The 21,343-nt window shown below is 39.1% G+C and overlaps 1 protein-coding gene across 2 annotated transcripts in view; it reads right to left on the minus strand.

The window, feature by feature from the left end:
• TRAPPC6B (trafficking protein particle complex 6B) overlaps positions 1–6,994 on the minus strand; it is a 17,917-nt gene extending 10,923 nt beyond the window's left edge. For both annotated transcript variants that reach the window (XM_031952953.1, XM_031952954.1), the window contains exon 1: positions 6,814–6,994. In XM_031952953.1, coding sequence (XP_031808813.1) covers positions 6,814–6,894 — 81 coding nt within the window. In that variant the 5' untranslated portion in view covers positions 6,895–6,994. The remainder of the gene's footprint in view (positions 1–6,813) is intronic.
• Positions 6,995–21,343: the final 14,349 nt, after the last annotated feature.

Below are 21,343 nucleotides of genomic sequence, written 5' to 3' on the forward strand. Positions count from 1 at the left end.
TATGCCTGAATACTTTACATTTCTGAACTATTACAATGTACTACACTATCAACAACATGAATTCGTTCCCCTTTCCTACTCTGTTCTATTTCTTTCAGTAGCTCTTTCCTATCCCCCAAATTTTGCTGAAAGGTATACAATAAATTAATTTTAATACTTGAATATGTACAAACCAAATGGTATCACTTCTACATACAAAGAGAAACAGTAAAATTATAAGAATTTACCTACCAACCCTAGATAAATCTAACTAAAAAATAAACAACAAAGAAGTTAAGAAACTAAATAGAAATTTAGGAAAATTAGATATGACGGCTCTTTCATGATTAGTGGATGGAACCATGCATAGTACTTTTACCAAAATTGGTCATATCCTTAGACATAACACGTTCAAAAACAAATGCAGAAAAACCAAAATATCATACATATCCTTTACTGATGACAATACAATAGAAATTGTTAAAGAGTCATTGAAAAAAGTTCTTAAAAATCAACTTTAGACTAAAATAATTTAATCCTAAAAAATTAGTAGTTCAAAGAACAAAATCAGAGAAACTACAGCTAATTTCATTAAAGATAATGACAACAATGACAATCAAAATTTTGAGGATGCAACCAAAGCAGTCCTTAAGGAAAATTTTTTATTTCTAAACAATTTCATTAATGAAATCATAAAAAACAAAGATGAATTAAAAATAAAAATAAACACAAATAACAGAGTATTTCCAAGCTCTGTCCTGAGCTCTCTTCTCATTTTTATCTATACTATTTCTCTCTTACTGACCTCATCAACTCCCATGAGTTTAATTGTCATCTCTATGCTAATAACTACTAAAAGTTTTATATTCAGCCCTATCTGTCCTGAGCTCCAGTGGCACATCTGTAGTTTAAACAGAGAACTCATTATCTTCCTCCTCTCTTCCTCCTCCCAACCTCACCCTTTCTTACTCATTCCCTATTTCTATAAAGCATACTACCGTTCTTTAGGTCACTCAGATTTTACAATCTTGTCATCCTTAACCTCACAGATCCAATCGGTGGCCAAGTAGCCTCTACCTCTCCACATTTCTCAAACCTATTCTTTCTACTTAAATCTATCATCTTGGTTCAGGATCCCATCAAATTTTGGCACTATAATGTAGAAATATATTGTATCATATATAATTCAAATTAAAATTTAACTACATATATTTATTGACTAAACTTATCTGTTAATTAACTATTAACTAAATTTATTTTAATGAGTGTGGACCACAACATAACATTTCCACTCTTTCTGTTATGGTTTACTTGCATTTTTGTTTTCCTTCTCGGGTTTTTTTCTTTCTTTCTAGGATATGATTTTTCTTGTGCAGCAAGATAACTGCATAAATATGTATACATATACTGGATTTAACACATTTAATATGTACTGAAGTACCTGACATCTAGGGGAGGGAGTGGGAGAAGGAAGGGAAAAGTTGGAACAGAAGGTTTTGCAAGGGTCAGTGTTGAAAAATTATCCATGCATATGTTTTGTAAATAAAAAGCTATAATAAAAAATTAAAAATAAAGAAAATAAATTTATTTTAAAAGATAAAAACTTTCCAAACGAAACACCCTTTTTTTTGGAGATACCAGGGTATGCTTGGTCATCCTATATGCATGACTTGTTGTTTACCCTTTGTTCTCAAAGAGGATCACCATGACATCAAGTAGGTGATGCTATGACATGCAAGTGAATTGGATTTAAGGTTACCTGCCTCATTTTTCTCCTCTATCTGGATCAGTCCTAAGATATAAATCAAAACGACTGGAGATAGATCTGGATGAAATGAGAGACCTTGGCCTTTTTAAGCTAAGGGCTTCAACAGGTCTCAGTTTGACTGAGGCTGCATCCATATAGTGATTAAGATAGAAACTGAGGCAAAGAATCTCCTCTTTAACCTAGTCCAAAAAAAAAAAACCTAAATAAATTTTAAAAAGAATGAATCTAGGAGGGGAAGACCCTCAGGGTTTCTGGCCAAAGCAGAAATAACTGCTATTTTCATTCAATCTAAGTCAATCAGGACCCAAACAATGACCAAATGGGACTTGGCCTACTGGTGACCAATTAGAATCAGATTGGTTTGGGTTTAAGGCCTGATCCTTAAGAAAGAAGTCTAGTCATTAAACCCCAAGATATTTTGGGAGGGTTCAGAAGTACAAAAAAGAAAAAAAATGCTTTTAAAAACATATCAGTTCTAGGTGGACAAGGGAGTAAAAGAGGGAAGGAGGGAGGAAGTCATAGGCATGACTATGGCAAGTATACAAAAAAATGTGAAACATATATATGTGTATACACACACACACACTACAAGATAACTCTGAGGGGGAAAGTACTAACATCTGGAAAGATCAAAAAAAGCTTCAAGTAGAAGATGAAGCTTCAACAGCTTTAAAAGAACGAGGAATTATACTACCTCCATATGGTAAAAGGAAAATGTTTTCTAGTCATGAGGCTCGGCCAATACAAAGGAATGGAGACCAGAGATGTGATGTGATGTGAGAAGACCAGTAAAATGGCCATTACAGCTAGAGTATAGAGTTAGAAAAGGAATACTGAAAAGTAAGAAAGGAAAGTTGGGTTAGGATCAGATTGTGTGTTAGGGACTTTCCTTCTGAGAATTACCATGTATGCCATGTCAGCTGGTAGGGTGGACCCAGGAAGTAAAAAAGGCCTTGGCCTCTGAGGGAGGAAGTTGTGTCTTACAGGTGTTAAAGGTTCCTTGAGATGGCAAGGGGTGTGTCCTCTTGCTAGATCTTTTCTTAGAACGCAGCACTAACTCCAGGTGTCTCCCTTCTGCAAATCTACCTACCCAGAGCTGAGTGGGTTAGGCACGAGATAATTCCAGAGGAGAGTAAATATAAATAACCAGCTTGAGTCCATAGGCAAGGATGCAGAGAGAAGTAGAGACAGAGATGTAGAAAGATTCAGAGATACAGAGAGATGCAGAGACATACATACACTTGTTCTTGCTTCTTACTAACCCCTGCTGAGATTACCAATAAAGAAAGGCTGTGTGGCACCTTAACATCAGCTTGTCTTCGTGTGTATTCGGAGAAGATTGGTATATATGGCCCTGGCAATCAGCAGAGGTCACAAATGGCACCTGAACAGCGTCAGAATTGGCCAGGTCCAATCATGGGAAGGGAGACGAGCCCCCAAGACAAAAGTAGATGTGATGTCACAGGAAGAGGCAGTGAGGAAAGAAGCAGGAAGTATAGATTTACCATCAGAATTAGGACATATATTACAGAAGACAGTGAATGACAGGAACCAGGAAGCAAGGATTGGGCTAGATGCTTGTCCATGTTTGATAACCCCCAGGAAAGAACGTGGGCCCCATTAGAGTGGAAGAAATTTAAAGAGAGATGTGGGTATATAAAGAGAATGATGGGAGTGAATCCTGAAACAAGAATCGGGGTCTCAGACTCCAAAATGTCTGGGGGAAAAGCATACTTTCCCAGACAAGCTTTTCCAAGTTAAGCATCATTCAATGGAAGATCTTGGTCAAATCATCCTTCATTTGTCTTTTGGGGGTGGCCCGGATCCTCTAAATTCCAGGCTCTGGGTAAAAGCCTTCAAAATGATTTTATTCAATTGGAGATCTGGGCCTGATATTGAGTGGCTTGAAACTCCAAAATAAGTACTCTCTTTTCAACTGGAAATCTAGGCCTGGGGTCATTGACAACACTGAGGGATTCTCATTCAATTTTCAATGGAAGCCTAAGCCCCAGACCATCAATAAAAGAAAATTTTTAACTCCAAATCTCTACAGAAGTCCAAAGTAGGATTATGCCTTGCCAAGGAACCTCTCTTCTTTGCATAGCTGCCTGCCAGGACTCTTGCCTGCTGTGAAGACATCCTCTTCTCAGTGTTAACCTTTATTTCCCTAACAGGGCCTCTTGCCACTAAGAAGTCTGTCTAACTAGCAAAGCTGGCTTTTCTCAGTGCCAATAAAATCCCTTTTGCCATTCAGACTTTTCGGGTTGGCAAATTCTTTCGCATTGGACCTGTGTGCCAACCAGAGAGAATTCTCACATCTCAATTCTCTACCACTAAAATGGTATCATTTTGGTTCCCTGAGCGGGAATCCCAGAAAATCTGGACGAGGTAAAGCCTTTTCTTATTGTTTTATTCTATAGCCAGAACAACCCAAATTCCCGGGAAGATTTGGATTGTTGGGGCTCCCCGCCCAGCAGAATTCTCTGAGAAGCCTGAGTGGGAATACCTGCATTCTCTGATAAAAGTCCCCTTAATCAGGGAGCATTTTGTCATCTCTCCATCTCTAGAGACATCTAGAGCAGGACAAGGCACTATAGAATTGGGGAAACTAAGGCTTGTGGCAAAAATGGAACAAAACACCTCTGTTTCTCTTAGGAAATCTCTTAGAAAAATCTCTTAAAAAACAGAGACATATTCGGTTTGAAAGATCTCAAAACTGGAAAGCTTAAATTAAAACAGCATTGCAGGATGCTTAAACTTGCTGGAAGGAAATCAAACTCCCTTCTTTCTTCCTGCTCCTCCAGAGACACGGGAGCCCTCCTCTGTATCTCTATACAGTCCTTATCCGGAAGCTTCTGAATCCCTTCCAACAGGTCCTTATGTCCGGCAATATCTCTTTAACTCCATCTGTCTCACCTGAACCAAATCCTAAGACTCCCAGTCTTTTTTCTCCTCCTCAGGATACCTATTCTAACTTCTGCCCCCAGGGAGAAATAGCAGATTCTCAGGGAAAGACAAACAGAGCAGAGGTGCCCATTATTCTGAGGACCCCACCCAGCCTTTTGGGGTCCAAGGCCAATGCCCTCCTTGACTTGTCCTGGGGAGATGTTAATGTTAAACAATCTGCCCCAGATAAACGGAGGAAGCTGCAGAAGCCAGATTTGGTCCCTCAAATTGCTTCCTTAAAAACAGGATCAGGCTGCAGCCAAGGAGAGAGGCCACAGAATTAAAGCAAGATTTGGAGAAAAGTCCCTACTCTTGGCTGCTATTTCTGGGAACCATAAAGGTCTGAGCTTTAAACTCCCCAGTCTTTCTCCTGAGTCCAGCAGGAGGAACATTGCAGTAGAGACTGCCTACAGGGGATGAGCTGCCTCCCCAGTGCCCTGCCCTCTGGCAGGAGTGTGGTCGGTCCTTAGTCAAGCTTCCCCTCACTCCAACATGACATCTACATTGGAATCCTGGCTATCCCTGGATGTGGCCAGTAGAATCACTGATTTTCTTTTTGCTATGGGAGGGGCTTCTCCTTCACTCTCACTCTGGCACTCTGGTCTAACCTGCCCCTTCCCCCATAGAGTGGGGATTGCAGGGGAACTTAAGAGCTGCCTTGAGACCTCTCCTCTGCCTCACCAGCTTGATGACCTGTCATTTAAATGCTCGTATATTATTTCCTCCTATACTGCTCCCTTATTTGGGGTGTGATTTAATAGTGAAATTGGGGACCCAATTCTCTCTTCCTCCAGATGGTCTTTTTGTACTGCTCCCAAAGCTCTCCCGTATTTTCTCTGAAATCTAGAAGAAAGATTTTTCTGTTTCAGCTTCAGTCAGGATTGAGACTGAGTATATACACACATATATATATATATATATATATATATATACACATACACACATACACACAAAATCTGTCTCCACTAGTATGTGAGCTCCTTAAGGGAAGTCTTTTTTTTTTTTTTTAATGTCCAGCACTTAGTCCAGTGCCTGACACATAGTAGGTGCTTAATAAATGATTGCTGACTGACTAGAAACAAAGTATTACTTGTAAGAACCTGATAAACCAGGGATAACAGTGGAATTCAAAAGAAGAGTCTGTTGGCATGCATGTAAAGAATGGATTGTATCAAGAATGGACAGGGGCACTGAGATAAAGTGCACAAATCCACAAGAGGAAAATGTCAGTGAATTAACTGGACTTTTAAAAATGCTTACCATGCACACTAAATACTATTAAGTGCAGAGGTAAGAAAAGCAAAAAAACAGTCTCTCTCTGAGTTCAGTGTAACAAGGCAGATAACATGGAAACAAATATTTACCAAAAAAAAAAAAAAAAAAAAGATACACACACACACACACACACCAAAAAATTGGGGCATGTCACAGAGAAAATAAAGCAAAATTAAGAAGGAAAAGCTTCTCATAAAATGATAGACTTTAGATGAGGTTTGAAGGAAGACAGTCAAAGTCAGGAGGCAGATAAGAAAGGCGAGAGTTCCAGATACAGAGGAGGACCATATACGACTAGACTTGGAACTCGAGGAAGAAACAGAGTGTATTGGGGTGACTAAGATACTAAAAGTCTGGAAAGATAAGAAGAGGCAAGACTTATGAGGGGTTTTAAAAGCCAAGCACTTTATATGTGATAGCGGAGGTAACTGAGAGCCTCTGGAATTTATTAAATAAGGGCAGGATAGGGGACAAGGTCAGGCCTGTGCTGCACAAAGAGGGATGTGACAGCCGAGTGAAAGATGGACGGGAGCGGGGACTGAACGGCCGCAAGGAGCCCCATCAGCCAGCTGGTGATGAAGGGCTGCACCGCGTTGCTAGCAAGTGTCAGAGTTCGGAAGAAAGGTAGTTACTAAGGCAGGGATTTCAGGACTCAAGAACTGGTAGTTTCCGGGCGGCGGGAGAGGACTCGGGGATGGGACGGGAGGACGAGGGGAAAAGCTTTTTTGTGTGAACTTTGCGGACTGGACGGGAAGCGGGAACAGAAACGGAGATAGGCAAAAGGCGGCGATGGGGGGGAGCGCTGTCGTTCGGAAGGGCCCCGGGTCAGGGCAGCGGTCACTCACCACCTCCCCCTGATCTGCGGACTTGTAGACGCCGGTCACCATCTCATTGTGGAGAAGCAAAAAGAGCGCCTCGTCTGCCATTTCCTGCTCCTTCGCTCCGGGTCCCCGGGAGGGCGGACCCGAGCACGGCCGCCGCCGCAGAAGAAGCAGCCGCCTCCGGGGCCGCCGCCGCAGAAGAAGCAGCCGCCTCCGGGGCCGCCGCCGCAGAAGAAGCAGCCGCCTCCGGGGCCGCCGCCGCAGAAGAAGCAGCCGCCTCCGGGGCCGCCGCCTCCGCCAGCCCCCGACGCTAGAGCCCGATCCCCCGGGGGCCGGCAGCAGGGGCCTCACCGCGCTCTCCGAGGTGCTACGGCCCCAGGCCCGCCAGCCCGCCGCAGGCGCGGCCCCAACGCCAGGAGCAGCCGACAGCGCCCGGCGCCCAACCCCGCGGGCCGGCAGGGCTGGCCCCGCCCCAAAGAGTAAATGACTTCCGGTGCCTCTAGCACCACATTCCGTCGGCTCTATGGTCGGTGCGGGGGCGCTTTCCCCCTTCTCTTCGCAGTTACTTCCTTTTGCTGTTTTATTCTTTTTTTTTCTTTTTTCCAATCAAGCAGTATTTTCTCTCCCTGCTCACCCCTGCTGGGTTCGCGAGTTGGACATGACAGAATAACAACAGCTTCTTTTCTTATTTCTAGTATCGCATTTCTATCTGATTGGACATTTCTAACTGGATGTTGTATTGAAATCTTAACCTCAGCATGTGCAGACCAGAAACCATAACTCGCTGTCCCCTGCGCCTGCCTCCTCTTTCAGTCTTCCGTATGGGCGAGTTACTCAACCTGGAAACCGGCTCCTCAAGCTCCATCCCTCACCCTCAACTCGAATGGGCAACTAGTTTTTAGAGTCTAGCTCTTTCTGCCTTAGTAATATCCTTTCCTACATGACCCCGCCTCTTCTCTGATTGAAGGACCTGCCACCTGGGCAAGTATATCCTGCTGGTTTGTCTCCCCTCGCTCAATCCAATCCAATCCAATCCAATCCAATCTCCCCGCAGATATAACACTGATTATATACACGCATATATAAATGTATGCAAAATTGTATACCAGATACTTATTGTGTATCTAAGTTATATTTTAATATATTTAACATCTACTGGTCATCCTGCCATCAAGGGGAGGGGGTGGGGGGGGAAAACTTTCTCCTCTCAACTCCTTGAGAACCAACTTATGACCCTTAGATAATCATCCTTTCAGTTTGTGTCCCATCAGAAAGGAAAGTGACCAAGTGTTTCCATTGGGACACTTTGTATGTACTCTCAGTTTTGGATCCAAAAATCAACTATAATTTACTTCACCAGGCAGTAAATAAGCTGTGTCATCATAAATGTTCAGAAGCAGAGTCACCAAATAATTATTGTGGGAATCCTGTGGAATGTTCATAAGAATGAGCCCTCATTGACCAGATTTCTGTTAAACCAATTCTCACTCCCCTTTAGTGCAATTGGAGAGAGATTCAATCCTATGGTGGCACTATAAATGTGGAACAATTTTTTTGGCCCCAGGGAAAGAGAGGTTTACGATAGGAGTAGGCTGTTTAACCTAATAAATTTGAGTTTTCTACTGGTGGTGAAAGACTTTTATCGTGTGATTTTTATAAGTCTGAAATGATTTTCCTGACCCCAGACAGGGTAGAGTTCTCTGGAAGTGAAAGCATTTCTGATTGTCTATGGACTTGGGTTGGAATATATTCTGTGCCTTGTTAACTTGGTATTTGTAAAGGAAACTGAGGACATATAGGTAGGAAACAAATTCTAGGGGGATAAAATTCTAGATGCTAATCTTTTTCCTTCAGATGAATTTTGGGTTTTTTTCTTGGTCAGTAAAATAGTTTCTTGAGAGTCTGATTAGTATAGCACTGAATATAAATAGATTAGTTTAGGTAGTATTGTCATCTTTATTATAATTCCTCTGACCTATCCAAGAACTCTTGATATTTTTCCAATTGTTTAGATCTGACTTTATTTGTGTGCAAAGTGTTTGACAGGCAGACTATTCCTTGCTCTTCTAATTTTGCCTTTTATTTCTAAATCACATATCTATTTTGATCATATATTGATATAGGTTCCGAGATGTTGGCCCATCCCTAATTTTTACCACATTATTTTCCAGTTTTCCCAGCAGTTTTTGTCAGATAGTGAGATCTCATCTCAGAAGCTGGGTCTTTGTGTTTATGAAACACCTGGTTACTATGGTCATTTACTACTGTATCTTATGTAACTAATCTATTCCATTGATATACATTTTAATTTTTAGCCACTGTCAGATAGTTTTGATGATTACTGCCTTTATAATATAGTTTGAGATCTAGCATTTTTAGGTTAAATTCACTTGCATTTTTTTCCCTATTAATTCCCTTGATATCCTTGACCTTTTGTTTTTCCAAATGAATTTTGTGATTTTTTTCTAACTATTTTTTAGATGTTTTATTCCAGTCTATGATATCAGTGGACAATCACAGCTTCACAAAAAACTTACATAAAAAATTAGGTTTATTACAAGAGAAATGAATATGAATGTGGAACCCTAAGCAAATACAAAAGTTTATAATCTAAACAAAAACTTGCATATTTATGAAATTGCAATAAAAAGAGGAGCATCTATAAAAAGTATTTGATAAAATCCAACGCCCATTCCTATTAAAAACACTTGAGAGTATAGGAATAAATGGACTTTTTCTTAAAATAGTCAGTAGCATCTATTTAAAACCATCAGCAAGTATCATATGTAATGGAGATAAACTGGAACAATTCCCATTAAGAGCAGGGGTGAAACAAGGTTGTCCACTATCACAATTACTATTCAATATGGTATTAAAAATGCTAACTTTGGCAATAAGAGAAGAAAAAGAGATTAAAGGAATTAGAGTAAGTAATGAGGAAACCAAATTATCACTCTTTGCAGATATGATGGTATACTTAGAGAACCCTAGAGAATCAACTAAAAAGTATTAGAAATAATCCACAATTTTAGCAAAGTTGTAGGATACAAAATAAATCTACATAGATCATCAGCATTTTTATACATCACTAACAAAATCCAACAGCAAAAGCTACAAAGAGAAATTCCATTTAAAATTACTGTCAATAGTATAAAATATTTGGGAATTTATATTCCCAAATATATCAAGAAAAGAAAGGTAATTTGTACAAAGAGATTTGTGATGGCTAAAAACTGGAAACTGAGAGGATATCCATCAAGTGAGGGATGGCTGAACAAACTGTGGTATATGATTGTGATGTAATAATACTGTGCTATACAAAATGACAAGCAGGATAATTTCAGAAAAAACTGGAAAGAATTACAAAAACCAATGCAAAATGCTGTGAGTAGAACAAGGAGATTGCTGTACACAGTACAACATTGTATGATGAAGAATTGTTAATGATTTAGCTATTCTCCATAATCCAAGGCAATTCCAAAGGATTTGTGCTGAAGCATGCTCTCCATATATATGGAGTAACTGATGTAAGAGAATTTGCCAACCCCCCACCAGCCTTGGACATCACACAGGGCATGGCTCAGTAAACTGAGGGTAGCCTTGTAAGGATGAACAAGATGGTGTTGGGAGGAATGGGTCCCACCCAAAGAAGCAATGTGGCTGTTCCCAGGAAAGGCATGCTGGACTTTGGAGGGGAGTACCTTGACCATATCCCTATTAGGAAAGGAATGCTTATATTATAGTTCTCCTGTAGAGAATAATGTATTTACTATAGGTTAGGATGTGCTTACATATGATATAGGAACTAGAAGCAGGCACAGAGGAGATAAAAGGACTTGCAGTCTTTGTGATAAATCAGGTCTCACACCATCCTGGCTCTCGCCCTTCATTACTCTCTGTCTTCACTATTCAAGTGGACAGGCAGTGCTGGTCACATAAGGCCTGTTTCACTCTGGAGTGGGTGCCGAGACCCCCAACAGTCTGGTGCTCAACTGTGCTAGGATAGGATCCCTCAAATCCATACCTATCAGAGAGCCACTACAATCATCCCGTGCTAAGTTCTACATAGGAAGCCCACACAGAAGCCAGAAACATGCCTGTGACTCTCCAGAGGATCCTTGCTGAATTGAGTCAGATGAGGCGAGCTTCAGCCTCTGGGAGACAGGAGAAGATTAACATACTGTGCTGTGAGTAACTCTGCATGATTCACTTTACCAGAGGGATAGGAAACTTTCTATCATGGGGCAAAAAATCTCATCAAAAAAGTTAGAACACAAAACTTACACCAGAATAATATATACAAAAGCAAAGGATCTAGAAGTAATAATGCACATTAAGAATATTAAGGAGTTTATTGACATAATTCAGAAAGTATACCCATAACCAAGTGGGTTAACTCCTACAGTTAAGCAAGTGGAACAGATAAGGGAGTTATGAGAGAGGACCTGGATTGCCCACCTAATGAGAAACAAAGGGTCATAAATCAGGACTTCAAAAGTGAGGAGAAAGCCATCTAGCAGTGGTGTAAACTCAGGAGATGAGGAACAAAGGATTGTACATAGAGGCGGGATAAACCAGGACTCTAGGAATAGGGAGAGAGTGACACTTAGAAAAGATGCAGGTTTAGATGAAATGATGCAAAGGTGTGAGGATGTAGAAATTTCAGTATTCGTGTCTAATGTGAAGGCAGAAGCTTATGTTCAAATTAAAAACCAAAATCAGAGAACCAAGCCACAGGGAAATTGCTATAATTGTGGAAAATCAGGACATTTCAAAAAGGAGTGCAAGTTAGAAAGAGTAGAGAAGACCGATATGGGCGGGGGGGGAGGGGGGGGAGGGAGGAGGTAGACTACATACCCCCTGTCCAAAGTGTAAAAGAATGGTTATTGGGCTTCCGAATGCAGAACTCAAAAGAAAGAGGGTTATTTAAATATGATGACAGGCAACACTCCAGTCCGAGCCCAAAGGAGTGGGAGATTCAAACTAACACAGATTGAGAGTAGGAGGACAGTCCCAGTGCAGAGATCAGGACAATAAGAGAGCATTACCAGAGACTAGTGGATCAGAGGGATGACAAACCCAATTATTGAAATGTGCAGGATATTATTAAGCAGATCCATTAGCCACAGTTATGGTACCAATATTGGACCCTATCACAGTACCTGAGGGAAGAATAGGGATACTTTTATCTGGCCCCCACAATCAATATATAGGAATGAACTGGATTACACATCTTTATAACCCCCATCAATTCATTACTAGAATCCCAATGATTAATACCACGAATGAAGAGAATAACATAGGACAGGGGCAACCAATAACTATACATAAATCAGGAAAATCCCAGAGAAATGGCATATTGGGCTCAGCCAGTAAGAAGGGAAAAACTAATGATACTAGTGAGGATAGAAAACAGATGGTTAGAGGGACTAGATGATTCAAGTGCTGATACACAGCTATTATTGAAAAAGACTGGAAACCTCCCCCCGCCATGGCCAGTAGGGGGATTCAAAAACATTTACGGAGTTGGAGGAATTCAGCAAGCTCTTGAATCACATCGCCCCCTAAAACGGGAATTTGAAGGAAAAAGGGGAATAATTTATCCTCATTTAGTGCCTGGATTTCCTATAAATTTATGGGGAAGAGCTATTTTGCAACAAATAGGGCTTACGCTAACCATGGATTTTATGTGGGGCCCTCTGGACGGGCTGACATCTCACCACCAAAATTAACATGGATATCAGATGAACCCATTTGGGTGGACCAGTAGGCCCTAAACAATGAAAAATTGTTGGCTTTAATTGTTGTCTTAGTACAAAAACAATTTGATCAGGGACACATAGAAGAATCATTCAGTGCATGGAATTCTCCAGTTTTTGTTATAAAAAAGAAATCAGGAAAATGGAGAATGCTGATAAATCTTAGAAAGGTTAATGCAAGTCTAGTTACTATGGGAGCTTTATAGCCAGGCTTACCTTCTCCAAACATGATACCCCAAAACTACCATTTGTGGGTAATAGACATTAAAGACTGTTTTTTTAGCATCCTTCTTCATAAAAAGGATAGGCATAGGTTGGCATTCTCAGTTCCTAGCATTAATCTGCAGGAACCCATCAAAAAATATCAATGGAAAATGTTGTCACAAGGTATGAAAAACAGCCCAACCATTTGTCAATGGTATGTAGACAAAATATTAAAACCCATTAGGAAAAGATACTCCAAAGTGCATATCATTCATTATATGGATGATATCCTTGCTGCATATGATCACATAGATACTTTAGAAGAAGTATTAAGTGAAGTAAAGAAAGAACTTGAATGCCATGGTTTAAAAATAGCTCCTGAAAAAATACAAAGACAATTACCTATACAGTATTTAAGCTATATTATTTCTTATAAAACCATACAATTGAAATCTCCTAAAATAGACATCAGCAAATTCAACACATTAAATGAATTTCAAAAATTCATAGGTGGAATACAGTGGATAAGGAATAAAATAGGGATCCCTACTGATTAATTACAACCCCTATATGACTTATTGAAAGGGCCTAGTGAGTTGAATGCAAGGAGGATGTGGACTCCTAAAACAGTAGAATATATCTCCATTATAGAAAAGGAGCTGATAGAACAATTTACTACTAGGATAGTGAAGGGAAAGCCAGTTCTAGGAACAATTCTTACTACAAGGAATTTACCCACAGGGATTATTCACCAAGAGAAAGGAATTTTAGAATGGGTCCATTTAGCTAAAATTAAAAATAGGTCATACACTAGTTATCACACTCTAACAGCCATGACCATAATAAAATTATGGAAAAGGACAGTTCAAGTAGCAGGACAGGATCCTGAGGTCATATACCTTCCATATACTAATGATCAAATTCAGGAATGTATACAAACATCGGTTGAATGGCAAATTATTGCAAATTTGAATTTACAACAGGGAAATATTTTGAGGTTTGAGTGACAATGGACCGAATGGCCCTGGATTTGGGCCACTAAATATGTAGAAGTGTCAATCACAGGAATAACCATTTTTCACTGATGCCACTAAAGATAATAGGGGCACAATGTATATTCCCAGCAGGTCACAATTATACAAATTTCAAACTTGCTTCACATTGACCCAACAGAATGAATTGTGGGCAGTTATCAAGGCTTTAGCAATTGATGAGCCTTCTAACATTATTACAGACAGTTCTTATGTGGTAGGTCTCATCCCTCAACTAGAGATAGCATATATTGCAGATAAGCAAGACAATATAACACAATTGTTACAACAAGCACAAAGTACTATCAGGGAAAGACAGTCCACATTTTTATATTTGTTATGTCAGGTCTCACACTCACCTTCCTGATCCTATAGCTGAAGGAAACAATATAGCAAACCAGGCATTACAAACATATCAAGTATAAGTAGTATATATATATATATATATATCCTAAGTATTGAAAATACACTGGCTGCACAAGCCCACAATAGATACCACCTCTCTGCAAAATCACTGAGGTGGTTATAATGGAATCTCAAAAGAACAGGCCAGACAGTAAAACAATGCACAAATTGTGTCCCTTTTCTCCCACCACTGAAAATTATGGTCAGTAACCCAAAAGGAGACACTCCTAATGACAAATGGATGTTACTCACACCTTCTCTGGGTTTTTGATGTCCTTGGCACAAACCAGAGAATCATTTAAACACATCACTACCCACTTGATGGGTTGTTTTGCAAATCATGGCATTCCCCAGATATTAAAAACAATAACCGCCCCACCTATATTTCCAAATCTTTTCAAAAATTCCGTTTTGAATACCAAATTAAACATATAACAGGGATGCCCCAACAGGGCAGGCAACATTGTTGAATGAAATAACCAAACTCTCAAGGAAGGCCTACCTTGAAAAACAAAAAGGGAGAGTTCATGGATCCATTCATAACAAATTGCAAAAACAATTTATATGATAAATTACTTGAAATTTAATGACAAAGACCTATCTCTAGCCATGAAATACCAATTATTAAGTTTGAAAGTGAAAAATGAAGATAAAAGAAAAGAGAGCTCCACTACAGGAGCAAGAGTCATGTGGAAAGATCATGAAAAACAGTGGCATGGGCCATAAGGGGGAAAAGGTATGTTTGTATTTCTACAGGCAAAGGAGAAAAGTGGGTTCCAGTGAGGAGAATCCACATGCTGCAAGATGGGGAAGACACCACAGGGAAAAAGGCATCACACGAAGAAGAGAAAAAAGCACCTATTGGAACTGATCAAAACTCTCACCACACAAAATGAAGATTGTCATAAGAATACTCAGCAGCATCCTGATAACAGCAACAGCTCCCACCTTGATGTCCAGAAATGTCAAACAGACACACACATGGACTTTCATCCCATCCCCATCTTGGCTGAAAGCACTCACATGGGCAGAGACTATGCCAGAATTTATTCTGTGGTAACCTGTCACACATGTATAAAAGAGGGTGGTTTCAACTGGGACTTGGACAATGCATAAACAATGATGTTCAACAAGACATTGAATAAGGGGTTATCATTATGCATGCAAAAAGTAATAGGAGGAGTTTGGACAGGGGATAAGTGAGAGTACTATGGAATCAATATAGACTCGGTAGGTTGGTGTGCTCCACTAAGGGATGGGGTCATGTATCTAGGGGACACATCTGTAAAAGCAGTAGCAGGTACCTTGTCCATCAGTACATGCTGATATCACTTGTAAACATGGAGACTGGAAGGTCAAGACATTCCTCTTGACAAATTCAATAATTGAGCAACAGGCATAGCGAATTCTGCAATAGCATTCTACCCCATAACCTATCAATGATGTACCATTATCTGGGTTTTATGCCTTTTAAGGAGTGCATCACACATCAGTGTGCACAAACCACCTTAAGGCAGAAGAATTATACTGAATCTTTAGTCTCTTATCATAACACCACCTTGTACATGCAAGACAGAGGAGCAGTAGAATAAGACTAAAATACATTCATAATTCAGGACTAGAAATGAAAGGTTTAGAGAAAGCAATCGCTGCTGTAGGAAGAGAAACAGTACAAAGGATGCCAGAATTAGTGGGAATTGACCCTAGGAATAATCTTACAAGCAATTTCACTCTGACTGCCAGAGGTTGTCTAGATAAAGGCTATGCGTTTCTTATGGATCACATGTCTAGATTCATTATGTATAGAGAAGGAATCTTCAATTTAACATGTATTAGGTGTCAGGTGGAAATCTGCCTTGGACCAAATTTCAAAGGAAAAATGTACATTGTCACTGATCCCCATTATGCTTTTATTGTTGTAAAAGCAAACTCTTGGTACCTTACCCATAGTGATAATATTTTTGAGGCCTTACCAAAAAAAGTATGAATTAGGTGCTAGGACTAAAAGATGTATATCATGTGTCATATTACGTATAACCTTATTGGTTGAAGCTATTATCGCCTCCATTGGCTATTTCCAACATTCAAAATCAAATAACAGAAGCCCAGGACTTATAGAATTTAATGAGAAATGTGTCAGCTGGATTTAAGAGACAACTAAAATTTGATGAGGAATTTTATGAAACTAAACACAGATTACAAAAGGCACTTCAGTTTTTAGGAGAAGAGGTACAATATTTAGAATTACAGCAAAAGTTATGATATGATTATAGATGCAATCGGTACTGTCTAACTGATGCAATTTATAATGAAACCCAAATACAATGGGAGCGATTAGGGCTCAATTCCATGGATTAAGTTTGGAAAATGTGACTTATGAGTTAAGTAGATTGGCTCAAATTGCAGATAATATTGATCAAGCTGCTGACCAAAGAATTTGAACAAATGATGTTACAGACAAAATCATCTCAATCTTTCATCAAGCTGACCCATGGGGTCACTTGAAACAACTTGGAATCACTATAAGAGTAATTATATTAATAGTTATAGCAACCCTATGCTTATTACCAATGATTTTTAGATCTGGCATACTATCAATGTTCAAAAATTCAAGCTAGTGAAATTGTCACATAAAAACAAAAAGGGGGAATTGTAAGAGGACTTGCCAACCCCCCACCAGCCTTGGACATCACACAGGGCATGGCTCAGGTAAACTGAGAGTAGCCTTGTAAGGGTGAACAAGATGGTGTTGGGAGGAAGGGGTCCCACCCAAAAAAGCAACATTGCAGTTCTCAGGAGAGACATGCTGGACCTTGGAGGGGAGTACCTTGACCATATTCCTATTAGGAAAGGAATGCTCACATTATAGTTACATTTAGAGAATCATGTATTTATTATAGGTTAGGATGCTTACGTATGATAGAGGAACTAGAAGCAGGCACAGAGAAGATAAAAGGATTTGCAGTCTTTGTGATAAATCAGAGTCTCACACCACCCTGGCTCTCGCCCTTCATTACTCACACAGTCTTTGCTATTCAAGTGGATAGGCAGTGCTGATCACATAAGGCCTGTTCCACTTGGGAATTGGGGCCAAGACCCCCAAAAGACAAATATGGAAATGCTTTATATAACTGTACTTGTATAACATATATCATATTGCTTACCATTTCAGGGAAGGGGGAAGAGAGAAAGGAAAGGAGAAAAGAATAGAATTTAAAACTCAAAACAACCCCCCTCCAAAAAAAACCAACAGTAAAAATTGTTTTAACATGTAATTGGGAGGGGAAAAAAACGTTAAATAAAAATAATAATGGGTATTTTCATGTATTGAGATAAAGTATTCATTTGCTTGATATGTAAATATCAAATCTTTTTATTTTACAAAAATAAAATCTTTGGTTTTGGCAGAGAGAAGCACTGTTGATAAGGCAGTGGACTTGTACTTCAGAAGACCTGGATTCAAATCCTGCCTGTGATGCTAGGCATTTTTTTAACCTCTCTGAGCCTCAGTTTCCTCATTTATAATTAAATTTTTTACAGAATGTTGGACCAATCATAGACTTATCCAATCCAAACTAAATATTTAACAAAAGTAGTGCCCCAACTACTATCAGAAGATTTATTATCAATAGATTAGAGTGCTTCTCTGAGCATGATTAGCTTATTACTAACTTAAAGGAATAGTTGAGCCAATATACACAACAACAGTGGAGCAGAAAAGGAATGAACAGCTTTCATATATTTGCTATACAATACTGCATTTATTCATTTGGGCCAGAATACTTGCAAACTTCAAAAATGATTTGAAGTAAGTTTTTGGAACATGAATGTTACGAGCTAAAGATCAATCTGGGGTAAAGACAAGGAAAAACAATTAATAAATTAATGAAACATGGTCTTCTTAATCTGCATCAGGAAGGATAGCCATTAGTTCCCTTTAGTAAAATGCCATGTTTTTCATTATAGCTGTCAATTAAGAAGTTTTGATTGACTGAAATTGAAATATACCTGTAAGATGCAGAATAAGAAAAAAGACTTGTTTGACAAAAATGATAGGGAAATTCAGAAACTGCCCAATGAAAAACAAAAATTGTGCAAGTTTATCAGCAGGATAGTTCATCCTTTTCTAAGAAAGCAGAATTTAACTCTTTTAAAAGTAAAATGAAAGTGGAAGTTAGAAAGAGGCATGATGCTTGGTTCAGCAAGAAGGCCTTATCACAAAAAAGTAAGAAAAATAAAGTGAGAATTATACTTCAACATTTATTTAGAGTTCATCAGCTCTCTTTCTGAAGTAGGACAGCATTTTTTTCCATTATAAGTCCTTTGTAATTATTTTGGATCATTGTACTGATCCATATAGCTAAGTCTATTACAGTTGATCATCATTATAATATTGTTGTTACTATGAATAATGATCTCTTGGTTTGCCCACTTTACTTTGCCTCAGTTCATATAAGTCTCCCCATATTTTTCTGAAACCATGCCTTTGCCTATATGTCATATTCCAAGCCCTCACCTCCTTTTATATAGCAGCTGATAAATCTTGTGCGATCCTGACTAGCTCTACAATATTTGAATTTTGGCTGAAGTTATTTTTTTTTTCCCCTTGCCCTGGGAGCTCTGGAATTTGGCTCTAATATTCTTGGGACTTTTCATTTTGGGATCTCTTTCAAGAGGTGATTGGTATATTCTTTCAATTTCTATTTCATCCTCTGGTTCTAAAAATATCATGACAATTTTCCTTGGTAATTTCTTGAAATATAATTTCTAGGCTCTTTCTTTGATCATGGCTTTCAAATAGTCCAATAATTCTTAAATTATTTCTCCTTAATCTGTTTTCCAGGTCAGTAGTTTTTCCAATGAGATATTTCATATTTTCTTTTATTTTTTTCATTCCTTTGACTTTTTTTTTTATTGTTTCTTGATGTTTTATGGAGCCATTAGCTACTACTTGCCTACATTTAATTTTCAAGGAATTATTGTGTTCAGTGATATTTTGTACTTCTTTTTCCATTTGGCTAATTCTGCTTTTTAAAGAGTTCTTTTTACAATGAATTTTTGAACTTCCTTTTCCATTTAGAAATCTTTTATGATTTTTTTTTATCATTTGACCAATTCTATTTTCTTCAATTTTTTGTGTCTCTTTTACCAAGCTATTATTTATCTTTTCATCACTTTTCATAATTTTCATTTCTTTTCCCCTCTCTACCACTCTTGTCTATTTCTTTCACTTTTCCAGGTATTCTTATTGGTGGCTGTTTCCACATTGTTGTCTTCTTCTAAGTTTTTGTTTTAATCTTCCTTAACCTGTTGTAGCTTTTATGGTCAAATTCTTTCTTTCTTGTTGTTTCATAATTTTTCCAGTCTATTTCCTGACTGTACTTTTTGTTAAAGTTGAGCTCTCCTTACCTGGGTGTGAGGGAGACCTTAAAGTTCACTCCAAGCTTTTTTATATTACTTTTTGGTGCTTCAAAGCTGATAAGATCCTGGGAAAGGTGTAGTTACTGTTCCCCTGGTTTGGGTTCTGAGCTTTACCTAGGAATGGTTCCTGGTCCCCTGTAGTTACAAGCCTAATGTTCTTCTTTGCCTTAAAATCATGGCCCAGATCCTTGCTCCATCATGACTGACCTTCAGTATTCCTCTCTGCCTGGAACTGTGAACCAAAACTACAAATAGAAATAGAGCCTCCAATCAGCACTAGTTGTACTCAATGCCAACAAAAGCTCCCCTGTAATCTCTTTCTGAGCTGACTTCTGATTCCCATTATTTCTCAGGGCTGAGAGTTTCCAAAGCTGCTTCTGTTGTAGCTACTGAGGCCATCACTGTATGTATCGGTTACAGACAGGTTTCTACTTGCATATCACAGAATTTTCCTGCCAAGCATTTTAATTTTCCAAGATTAAAAAAAGTCTCACCCCAATTTTTTGTTGCTCTGCCATTCCAAAATTTTATCTGAGGAATTATTTTAAAGTTGTTTAGAGGGGAATTTTGGGAAATCTCAGCTGGCTTGCTGCACCTAAAGTGCTATCTTTTTTCCAATTCTATTCTTTTTTTTGAAGAGTCAAACCAAAACTTTATGTGATTCTTCCTGGAGTGTTGGAATACATGGGAGAGCTATTGGAAAACACAGGAGCCACCTGACAGTGGCTGCTGGAGATCCAATCTAGAATGGATCTCCTGTTGTGAGAGGATGATACAAGGAGATTGAGAGGCTGTTGCATTGTCTGACCTCATTGCTCTTCCCTCTGTCTCCACTTTATCTCATTCCCTTTCCGCAATACCTGTGTCAGCAAAGGTTGCAACTCCTTCAGATGTTATGATCCACAGCTGTGGAGGCCTTTGGAGAATTAACCTGTCCCACCCGTAACAATTCCCTGTTTTTTTGTTTTTTGCTGTTATTTCACCCCCACAGCATGGTCCCCGTCCTTAGGAATGCAAGTAGCACTATCACTTTTGGATGATTGTAACAGATGTTGATCTTGTGAAATAACATGGAGACAAACTTTCAAATGGAGAAGAAGACTATAGTCAGAACAGGCATTTAAGTGTCTCATCAATCTCCTGTATTGGCCCATTTAATTACTCCAATGTAATGGTTGGAGGAGTCAGGCACAGTGTAAACAGGAAGTAAATAGAGACACTGTAGCCCTGAGACCCCAAAGAAAACTACCTCCCACACCCTCAGCATGTATACCTCAGCAAGAAGAGATGGGTGAGGGGATTAAGCAGATAGAACAAAAGATTCAAGAATTTCGCCTGCCAGCAGAATCAGAGGACAGATCAAAGATTAGCTTACAACAATTAGAACAAGAAGCGCAATAACTCCAGCTAAAGGCTGAAGCAGAGAACAGAGAAAGGATTATTGTAGGGCAGAGAGTACAAGGAAAGCAAGAGCTCTGCCTACAGGCTGAGCTGTAGAAGACACAAAAGATTACTTTTCAAAGACTAGTTGCTTTTCCTATTGAGCATAGGAAGAGCCAGCCCTGTACAGTTTTACAGGAAGCTTTAATAAGGCCAGATGCTGAGGAGGAGAATGTAATGCCATGGGATTCCATTTGGGGCCTCCAGGCCAGAAGACCAGAGGCCAAACACATGTCCCAATCACATTTAAAATGTTGAAGGAAGTTAAACAAGTTTATGTTAATTATGGCCCAA

This window comes from Sarcophilus harrisii, chromosome 2 (genome assembly GCF_902635505.1).
Source record: "Sarcophilus harrisii chromosome 2, mSarHar1.11, whole genome shotgun sequence".
Classification (NCBI taxonomy): Eukaryota; Metazoa; Chordata; class Mammalia; order Dasyuromorphia; family Dasyuridae; genus Sarcophilus; species Sarcophilus harrisii.